The 11,575-nt window shown below is 39.6% G+C and overlaps 1 protein-coding gene across 1 annotated transcript; it reads left to right on the top strand.

Moving 5' to 3' along the window:
* Positions 1-4,547: 4,547 nt before the first annotated feature.
* Positions 4,548-10,552, top strand: LOC122883897 (acidic mammalian chitinase-like). Its single transcript, XM_044213000.1, has 12 exons — positions 4,548-4,819; positions 5,517-5,583; positions 5,679-5,705; positions 5,859-6,063; positions 6,269-6,325; positions 6,542-6,707; positions 6,792-6,916; positions 7,020-7,143; positions 9,205-9,387; positions 9,483-9,599; positions 9,723-9,855; positions 10,060-10,552. The coding sequence occupies exons 2-12, from the start codon at positions 5,559-5,561 to the stop codon at positions 10,344-10,346; spliced, it is 1,449 nt and encodes a 482-aa protein (XP_044068935.1). The 5' UTR covers positions 4,548-4,819; positions 5,517-5,558; the 3' UTR covers positions 10,347-10,552.
* Positions 10,553-11,575: the final 1,023 nt, after the last annotated feature.

The following is an 11,575-nucleotide window of genomic DNA, read 5'->3' on the forward strand; positions in this document are numbered from 1 at the left end:
TATTTTATGATTAAAATCATGTTTCTTAGCTGAAAATAATGTTTTGCCACATGAAAGACACTGATTCTTGTAGGATTATCCACTCATGTGTTACATACAACACTATCTGCAAGTGGAATGAATTTATCATTCAAGCGTCTAAGGAGAAAGCCATGTTGTGGTTTGAATGATTTTTTTGGCCTATCCTAACCTCTTCTGAGAAAATCTGGCTCAGATCCTGCTGACCATCATTATTTTCATTTCAAAGCTCATTGAAGAATTTATTAAAACTGTCCTTTTCACTGCATTAGTGAGTCCTATGTTTGTCAGTGTGTCCGCACAGAAGGGTGGGGGCAACACGTGTCTCGGAGGTATATGAGTGATGGGATCATATTCTGTCACTAGGTAGTTTGTGTTTCAGGTGTAATCGTTTTGCTAAATGGCCACATTTTTTTTTATCATCCCTGTCTCTCCTCTCTCTTCATTCATTTTGGATTTTAGCTCTCCCATCCTTAAGAAAAATAAGGATGGGATATAAGAAAAATTAGAAAAAAGATAAAAGTTTTTTTTTTATTGAAACCAGATTGCAACCAGATATTCACAGTTTCGTTTCTTCTGCAGAGCTGTGTAATGTAGACTACTCGTATTGATATTCTCTCCTGAAGTGAAGGTCTTCTTGTTCTTGAGCTCTATTTTAACATTACCTTTTTTGTGTGTCATTACCTTTTTGCCTTATTGATAGTGATAGTTTTATCATGATCATATGGCATCTAATTGAGTTGTACATGATTTTATTTTAAAGTGGATTTACAGTTCAGTTACTGAAATGCAGCACATTCCCACAATGTAACACATCACGTGGTGTAAGACATGGATGCCCAATTTTCCCTCACCTCTTTTTGATTGTCTCCCAGCTTTTAACTGCTAACAGCACAAATAGTTATCTGTATGCGGCTGTGGTAGCAGACAGACAAGTTTTAATGAATTGCCAGATGGTACAGTACTATTTTTGAAAAATACCTCTCAGATACTCTTGAAACATTTTCCAATGCTTCTCGATTTTGTTTAAAAGATTGTTACGTTGTTATTGTTAAGTGATAAACCACAAGAGGCTGGTTTCATGATGATGAACAGTTCAGCGATTGATGATGTGCAATTGTATCACTTTCTTTTGTAATTGTAATTACTTTCTAGGCTGCTCACACACATACACGGAAATTACAGCAATTTTTTAACTAAGACAAAGGAAACACCAGACAAATACTGTTGAAGTGGCAGAGGTACTCTTAGCAGGTCAGAAATGTTTTACTATGTTGATAGTGTTGAACTTTGTAAAGTTAACTTGACATTCTGATCACATTGTAGCTTACTCTTTGGTAATATGCCAAACCCTTCTTCTATTAGTCCATAATGGTCTTGGATGATGATGATACAAACACTGTAATTGATAGGCTTTTATGAATGAATAAAATTAAACTTTTTATTCCATGCGATTTAGAATTTTGTACTTTGCCCTTAAAAATCATTCATAGTGGCTGTGGAATAGAATCATTTCACCCCCCCCCCACCAAAACCCAACACCACTGTGGAACATGCCAAAGTAAATGTTTCATCTAGAGAGTTCAGGATAGTTTTTAAGAAGAGAACTTTGTTCTTGGAAGACGGTTAATGCACTCTCAGACTTAATGTATATTTATCCTGACATCGACAGTATTTAACCAATGGATGTAACATTAGTGTTGCAACATACCATAGTGACCTTAATGAATAATGCTGTGCAAGCCTTTGTTCAAAGTGCTCTGTTATCAGGGTTATCACTATTTTGGCCAGGGAAATTCTTACAGAATCTTGTAACAGTCCCAGACTGGACCCCCTGGCCAGGGAAGGTCAGTGACTAGATTTACAATACAGAGTGCAACCATGAGTGAGGCCTTATTGCAGCATGTAAACACCTGAGTTGTAGGAGAAACCATTATAATACAAAAACCTGAAAACTTAAAAAAAAAAAAAAAGTGTTATGTGTAATGTGTTGGTTAAACAAAGACACTTATTAGTTAACCCTCATCCTACCGACTGGGGTACCCGCAGACCCCAGAAGTATACTTTTTGTCATATCTCACAGTGCTTTATTCTATCATTCCACTTTTTCATGACTTTGTCAATCAGTTTGTTCCTAATGACTTCATATGATTGTTTTCTTTTTCTGTTATAATTAGTGTTAAATATGTTGGTAGGATGAGGGTTAATGGTGCAATAATAAAGTTTTGACTCTGTTGCACAAAATGCCCATGCTGCGCAGGATGTGATTGTTGATCGGGATACAGGCTAGTATGACTCCAGTTATTCTAGTGAGGCCTGCATGAGCTCTTTAGATTTTCTGATGATTACGTCTATGGAAGTGTGAAGGTGTTTTACTAGTCTGCTTTTTCAGGGCATGAGACAGTTAACATAGCAGGGACTTTGCACAGGCTATAGTGGTAATGTCCATATAAGCTGCGTGTCGATTTATGGCAGTTAATAATCTCCATACCATGGAGCCGCTTTTAAAACTGATTTTCCTTAGACATACACTGGAGTCTAGAGTTGTTGTTTTGTATGTATTTTGGATGTATATATCAAAAATGAAAACGTGAACAAAGAGTGTTTATGAGGCAGGAACTCCCACTCCAGTGATAAGGTGATTGGTGGCTGTTCACTATGAAACAGTTCTGAAAAATATAAAACCATGTTAAATAGACTACAGTGTCACACCCAACGCACGCAAATGTGAGTTATATAACTGTTATCAATAGAAAGATTAATCATTTATTTGTGCTCCAATGCGTTATCACAGCAATATTTAGCGACTAATAAGAAGGCTTCTTAATGGTTCAATGTTCTTCAGCTTCTGACTACAAAAGAGAGATAAAGTAATCTAGATGTTAGCTCCAAACCTTACACTTCAGCAACTTTATGTACAATTGATTGATATGCATTGAGCATTTAAGGAAAGCCAGAGATCATTGTTCAGATTATCTACATGTCCTTGGACTGTTCAGTTTCCATTTATGTCCTAGGGAGAAGGAAAAGATTTGCCAGTGGAAATCTGCATCAAAGGAATAGCTCACATTTTGGGAAATGTGCTTATTCACTCTCTTTCATAAGAGAGATATGAGATCTCAATCTCATATCTGTGAGTAAAATACGAAACTACTCGGGAGACATGAGGTGGTTAGCCTAGCTTAACTTAGAAACAGGACAGCTAGCCTGTCTCTGTCCAATGTGAAGAAAGAAACCTACACCGCTAAAGCTCACTGATTAACACGTTGTATCTTGTTTGGTAATCAGGTGAACAGGTGAATCTAGCAGCCTGTGTTACAGCCAGAGATGCTGCACAGAAATACTGTAAACTACTGGTTGCCGAAATAGCTCTAACATGTTATTCCATCTCAAATCACAGTTGTTTCACATGTTTTTGAACTGGACAGATCCAGGCTAGCTGTTTCCCCCCTGCCACCAGCTTATTCCCCCCGCCACTAGCGTCCTGACGTCCTAACACACAAACGTGAGGTTGATATTGATCTGCTCATCTCACACTTGAAAAGAACGCCAATTTCCTTTAAATCTGCACTAATCGATATTTTTGTATGAACAATGGACCAAAAGAGTCGCTCGTAGTGATAGTTATCACATAACTGCAGTTCCCCTCAGCTCTACGGAGCATTTCTTTCAACTTATTGTTTTGGTGTTACGTTCCTCCAACTTTGCTGTTTTCATTCACTCTCACTGCCATTTAGGGCAGCAGCAGGCAGCTGTTTTCAGCAAAAAAGCTCCAATAAACCACCTGTATGGTACCTGCCCAGCACCAAACAACAGACAGACATAGTCAGCAACTAGATGGTGAACATAGTGGAGCATTTAACACCTAAAAAAACAGGTATTTCCCTCAGGAGTTGGAGATGGAGACCAAAACAGAGCTAAAAGAAGAGTGAATATTGGACTCATCAGGTAGACAGAAGCACGACTCCAAAAATTGAAATGTTGCTCTGTGTCTGCTGGATATGTAAGTAGGCAAATGTTTGCTAACATGTTCACCATATCAACAGTCTGTTAATTGTTCTGCTGCCTCCAAGTGGCCAAAATTCCATTAATAGCCCTACTGTTTTAAGAATAATTTTGAAAAGGTGCTCATTGCCTTTTCAGTGTTAATTGGGCCTCACACATTTGTATGCTTATCTAACAATATGAATTGACTGTAACATGTTATGATGTGTTTTGTGTAATACATGTTTTCTTGACCCCATCATGATGTAAAAACAAAAGTGATGCCATGTACCAGCCCAGTCTTATATGAAACTGTATTAGTGAGCCTTTTACACGTCTTAATATATGCTGCAGTTGCAGTCTTTGCTAATACACATAAACAACTGCATCAGCTCTTTGTGACCATCAGAGAAGAATAGTAAAGCATGAAGATGGATCATTTGAAACAAGTCATTGTGAGATGACAATGTCCTTGGACAGCTCAAGGACATTGCTGAGGGTATAAGTTTTCTCTAGGAGTAAACAGCCCTGAGCAGCTTGAGTCAAAGTCATGTCATGACATAAACTGAGTCCCATATCTTGTACAGAAATGTTACACTGTCTCTATACCATATACTACAGCTTATCATCATCTGTCAGTTCAGGTTGGGTGTTACTTATCTTATCCCATTCTGTACCTACAATATACAGAACACATCATTATTACCCACCTCCCTTTCGTGATATGTGAGGAAGACTGATATCCCGCTCCTCCAGTGGTGTGATGTATAAAAGAAGCTGGAAACTCCTACATATTGGTTCCATCTGAGATCTCAAGGTAAGCTTGTGCTGGGAATCTCTCAGTATCCCTTCTTCTTTTCCTCTTTTGTGTTTCCATGAGCTACTTCAGTGTAGACTGTAGAGATTCAGCTCCAGTTTAGTATGATTCAGTTTCCTTTGAGTTATTTTTTTTTTCTAGGAAATGAAATCAGACAAAAGTATACACAGTGTTTCCTGTAAATTGGGAAAAAGCACTGCAGTTGTGTTTAGAGCTGGACTGGAAATGTTACGCCTGTAACCTGGGGCTTAAACAATAGACTGTGCTTACAGGGAAAGTAGACTGAAAGTCAACAAACTGAAGTTCAAGATATTAATCACTGAGACATTTCTTTGGTAAAATTATGTTTTTAAGAACAATTTTGAGTGTAATTTAGGTTATGCTATTATGACTAGCTGACACCATGTGGAACAGTTAGTTACATTCATATATGAACTCTTTAAGGTTACTAAAATAACTTTGATTGATATTGTTTGGTTCAAAAATCTCTAAAGATCCCAGAGAAGCCAGATGGTTGACATTAGTGGAGTTATTGTTGAAGCACTTAACTTGTTGTGTGTTGTTTTATAGGCCATATGTTTTGAGTTATAATACTTACAGTCAAGTTATACATCTTAATAATTCCAATGAATAAGCAATCATATTTAATTCATTTTGTTTGTCTTTGTTTTTTCCTTGACAAATCTGTTTATTATAGTCTAGAAAAAAAGAAGTTGAAGTTGTGAGCTTTGAAATCAAGATGACCAAGCTCACTGTTCTAGCAGGTAAACAGTCATCAGGCCTCAGTGCCTCATATATTAATCCATTCTATCCATTCTGCAATGTAAAACATTCATCTCTAATTTTGACCTCTCTTTAGGTTTGTGCCTGCTGATGTGCCAGCTGGGTAAGTTACACTTGAGTAAAACTTGTGACATGGTCATACAACCACACTTTGAAGTTTGTGTTGACACTGACTGAGCTAGCTGTCTTAAAGTATCTGAAAATAATTGAGATTACCTGCAATGCTGACCACAAATTTCCTTTCACTGATCTCCAGCAACTGCCTCCCAGATGGTGTGCTACTTCACCAACTGGTCCCAGTACAGACCTGGGACTGGGAAATACATGCCCCAAAATGTGGATCCCTTCCTGTGCACTCATCTGATTTATGCTTTCTCCATCATTGACTACAAAAATGAGTTGATTACCTATGAATGGAATGACGAGACCCTGTACAAGACTTTCAATGGCCTGAAGAGCAAGTAAGAACTTGTCTTTCCACTGTATGAAATAGTCTCCCAGCTACTGCAGCTTATACTTAAATCTGTGTGTTAATGACCAAAATTTAAATGTGTGTTTCAAAATCCCATTTTAGCCATATACACACACTGTGTGTGATAAACAAACCTTTTTCAACTCAAATATTCGGCATTATACAAATCATCAAACCACATATATGTTTTAAAGGAACCCCAGTCTGAAGACCTTACTGGCTGTCGGTGGATGGAACTTCGGCTCAGCTCAGTGAGTATTTCTTCTTTGTTTATCAAATTTGGGTTCATATTCAACCCCAAATGTTGAATACGGAATGAAAGCTTAGTTTACATAAAAAATGCATGATATAACATAGATTTGGACAAAAATAGAAGAATGAGATATGTCAAATTCATGATAAACAGCCCTGATGCATTTCAGGATGATGTTACTAAGTCCTATTTCATGTTAACCAAATTTCCTCAGGTTCTCCATCATGGTGTCCACTCCAGCCAACCGTCAAACGTTCATCCAGTCTTCTATCAAATTCCTGAGGCTTCATGGATTTGATGGTCTGGATCTGGACTGGGAGTACCCTGGATCTCGTGGAAGTCCCCCAGAGGACAAGAAGCGGTTCAGTCTGCTCTGCAAGGTGGGTCATGAACTCTTGAGCCATAGGGAACAGATGTATTAATAGCACTATATTTTGTGTCTTAACAGTTATCTTCATTCGCAGGAACTTGTTGAGGCCTACGCAGCTGAAGCCAAGGCCACCGGCAAGCCTCAGCTCATGCTGACTGCTGCAGTGTCTGCTGGGAAGGGAACTATTGATGCCGGATATGAGATTGCTGAGATTGCCAAGTACTGCAGATTCTTTTGTTGTGGTTGATATTTTTAGTCTTTGTTTCTGATGATAGGTTGGCTCAGTGGCTCATCTTAATCAGTATTTTAAATGCATTTCCAGGCATCTGGACTTCATCAATGTGATGACCTACGACTTCCATGGAGCTTGGGAGCAATTCACTGGACACAACAGCCCACTGTACCGCGGCTCACATGACAGCGGTGACCTCATTTACTTCAACACTGTAAGAGATGTAGTGGTGCTATGGAACATTATTATAGCACGAATGACACAGTAATCCATAAATCAATCAGTCTTTCCCCAGAAAAAAAAAGAATGACGCAATTTTCTGCAATTCGACATATATATTCAAAGACTTTGGGGGGATTATTTTAAAACTTGTAGCTCAGTAACCCCCCCACACACACACATTATATTAGGGAAAAATCTGGCTATTTATTTAGAGATTTTCATGTCAATTATTTGTGCTGTTATGGTTATTGATGACACTCAATTATTCACTCACGTCCACACTAGCTTCTACACTGCTGCCACTTTTCTGAAAAAGAGCTAAATCTTGTCTGCCTCACCCAAAAATCTTAAGGGGCATACATGATAAGAGCTGTATTTTCAAACACAATGCCAATAATAATAACTACCAATAAAAGCTCAGAATGAGCAGTAGGAACCTATTTTCCAAACTGCTCAGCCTCCTTCAAAGATTCATCACCACTAGCCTAAGTACATATAACCTGTAACCACACCTACTGGTGGGGGGGTGCAATAATACCAAAGTGTAGGATTTTCATCCTACCTTAATGTCTTTTTGCAAGACTCCAAAAGGAATCCCTAACTCTCTCCAAGTTCACTTCCTAATTGCATTTCACACATTTGAAAAAGGGATTGATGCTCAGGCGCTTCCTTTCGGCACCCATGTTAACCAATAGGGCTGTTCAGACAGAGAGCGATAGTTTGGTCTATTTTTTTGCGGAAAACACACTGATAATCTATTATAAATGATAAAAATTAATATTATATATGATGTAAATGATCTGATTTTGATAAATAATATCCCATGCTTGCCAACCATTTTGATTTCTCTGGCCCTCTCAATCCTGTTCTCTTGGAGTGACCCCCCCCCGATAAAATATAAAGATCTGCCCATCCACTATATTTATTAGATGTAGTATCACTGCTGTTTGTGAATTTTAAATTACTTACTCCACATATTTGTCAGTTGTCTCTGAGAGCGAGAGAGACGAGCAGACACACTCCATGTGTGAAGCAAGCGCACATTCTTGGTGGACTACTTTGTAATTTTGGGGCATGTACCCACCAGATTTTTGACATGTTTTTTTTATATTTTTATTTTATATTTTATTACTATTAGTTTTTATAACATGTTGTTATGATCATGATATATTATGAGTCAAACATATTCTTCTAATCATGTCATAGATGATACCTCAAAAAGTCACAGCCCCTTTCCCTGTGGTATTGCTTTCTTCCAAAAGTCGCAGGATGAAATCGGACCGCAACAGCAGGTATGCCTGCACACATCACTCTGTTGCACATCATTGGTGGAGGAGATGTAGGCTAACGCTGGGAACACACGTTAGGTGGAAGCACTGCGAAGAGCCACACTAGGTCATTTCGCCTGCGAGCAGTAGCCTGGCTGTTCACACCAGAAGTGCATTTCTCCGCGTCAGTCAACAAGCGATTTTGCTCCTCTGCTCTTTTCTAATCACAATAAAGAGCTGATCTTTATATTAACCTCATGAATTTATAACTTAAAGCTTTGTGTTTCCGCAGGGCAGCAATGAAGTTAAAAGGATCGCTTTGTGTGATCATCTGCGGGGAGGGGCACACACACACACACGTGATTGGCCTGCACAGCGCCTTGCTGGATGACGTCACATTGAGTTGCCTTAAAAGTTGAGCCAGTTTCAACTTTTTTGCCAGATGACCCTGCATTGTTTTTGCCTTCTCCTTTTGCACAGTCCCCACGCGCGCCGCCCAACTGGCTCCATTCAAGTGAATGAGAGGGCTGAGGGTTTTTTTCCGCAGGCTACTGTCGGTCTGAACACAACCTTACAAACTGGGGATGTAGAGACTGAAAAAAGTCAGGATATATTGTCCTCGGCTGCTTCATCTCTCACAAGTCCCCCCACTTTATGGAAGCGCAATATCAAATCTGCTAGAATACCCCTTTGATTCCTGACAAGCACTGTCAGTTGCTACTGTATGCATAAAGAAATCCAGGCCCAGTGTCTGTATCCTTCATCCCCTCCATTCCTATTCCCAGGACTTTGCCATGAAATACTGGAGAGACAACGGCACCCCAGTGGAGAAGCTGAGGATGGGATTCGCTGCTTATGGTCGTACCTTCCGTCTGACATCATCAAACACTGGCATTGGAAGCCCAGCTAGTGGTGCTGCATCAGCTGGTCCATACACACGTGAAGCTGGATTCTGGTCCTACTATGAGGTACAGTCTGAACAAATAAAAATGAAAAACCAACACAAGTAGAAGGGATGGGCCATGGCACAATCCAATGACATATCTTTAATGTGGTCTTTCAGGTCTGCACCTTCCTGAAGGGCACCACCATTCAGTGGATTGATGATCAGAAAGTTCCCTATGCTAGCAAGAACAATGAGTGGGTGGGATTCGACAGCAGGGAGAGCTATGAGATCAAGGTAGGTGGGACATCAATACACAGGGATTACAGACTGAGGGTTGGTCTGCAGGGTGGATTTCAAGAGATAGGATGTATTCTTCCTTACTTTTGTGGTTTATTTGTCTTCTTGTTCAATACACAGGTCCAGTACATGAAGGACATGAAGTATGGCGGTGCCTTTGTGTGGGCCTTGGATCTGGATGACTTTAAAGGAGAGTTCTGTGGAGAGGGAAGCCATCCTCTGCTGTCCCATCTGCGCAAACTCATCGATGTTGGTAAGTCTTGCTTCTCATCTTTTTTATGAGCGAATATATTCCCAGCTTGTCAAGGTAAGACAAGAATAATGAAGTTATCATGAGCAATGTTAAGTTCTTGGCAGGTTTTTGGGAACCAGAGTGGTACCCTTTATACAAGCCATATGCTTCCAAAACTGACCTTGTGGTATAATGTTGGCTTTCTGTTTTGTCCACTTCTCACAGAGATGCCTCCACTTCCATTGACCACAACCAAGAAACCCGGTGTTACTACCACAGCACCAGCCACTACCACAACCCCCAAACCCAGCGGTACCACCAATGCTCCGTCCACCAAGACCACCATCCCTATCCCAGCGCACGACTTCTGCAAAGACAAGCCCGACGGCATGTATGCCATCCCGGATGACAAGACCAGCTTCTACGTGTGTGCAGGCGGACGAACCTATGTGAGCAAGTGTGGAGTCGGCACTGTCTTCGAAGACAGCTGCAAGTGCTGTGTGTGGCCCTAAGTGTTAACTAGTGGAGGACTGTCACTGACTGACATCTCAGTACTGACTCTACAAGCTGAATGCCTCAGGGAAAATATCTATTTTTGTGCCGACTATAAAAATCTGTAACATTGTGATGTTCAGAAAACAGCTGGTAAATTAGAAGTGAAAAGTGATATTTGAAATGTGTATGTTCAATCAGAATAAAGGTATTATGACAAATCAAACATTTGTTTGACAAGTAATTAAAAGCAAAAAATATGTTCTCACCTTACCCTACACATTTCTATATGTTGTATATTGAGAATTCTATCAATAGTATGAACGTTGGCAGCAATGCAGATCTAAATCTCTAAATGCTGTTTTGGGGGGTTCAAACAGGAATTAGACACCCTCTCCTGGTTTGGAAATGTAGTCACTGCAGCAAAGTTGACTCCACCTCATTTGGTGATTTCATTCTAAAATTGTTGAAAGTAGTCTGATAAGATAGAATCTACCAGGTGGGAAGTTATCCAGTCTGTTTTCCGTAGTGTTAGCAAGTCAACAGAGGATGCGACTAAGCTGACCTACCATAGAGTCATGGCCGTTGTTTTGGTGAATGACCCTCCCATTTTGTTTGTACGCATATGCATGTGTAGCAGTTGTTTACTCTCTCTTAGGTTGTGTGATGGATGGGGCACAAACGTTTTGGCTCCAACCAGTTGTTTATTCTGGTAACGAACACTATTTTGTCTCCCACAGCAAACCTTTTGGTAACAAGCTCCAGAAAATACTAAAATAAGGAAAAAAATAATTAAGCTGCTGGTTAGCAAGTTACACCACAAAGATTTCTTATGAATCTTCAATCAAGCTAGCAAAGTCAATGCCAGTGTGGTGACCTCAACCAATGACAACAAGTTATTAACCAAATTTTCACAAAAGCATTTGCTGGTAATTCGAAGCCCTCTTTAACATACAGCATTCATAAAACACATTTTTGCCAACAAAAAACAATGTTATTGAAGTAATTTATCTATTACAGATCAACCTACCACAGGGGCAGGATATAGCAGACTGGTAATGTAGTTTGGGGCACACCCCTCAAGTTTGCAGGGGCCCTGCAGAGGATGCTCATGTGACACACAACACAGCAGTCCCAGTGAGAAACTAAAAATAATACATTATAAACAAGATTTACAAAAGTAAACTAGTAAATAATATGATATTAAAATAGACAAATGACTAATCATAAACTAAATTAACAGCAGTAA

The sequence above is a fragment of the Siniperca chuatsi genome, linkage group LG2, assembly GCF_020085105.1.
Source record: "Siniperca chuatsi isolate FFG_IHB_CAS linkage group LG2, ASM2008510v1, whole genome shotgun sequence".
In the NCBI taxonomy this organism is placed as follows: Eukaryota; Metazoa; Chordata; class Actinopteri; order Centrarchiformes; family Sinipercidae; genus Siniperca; species Siniperca chuatsi.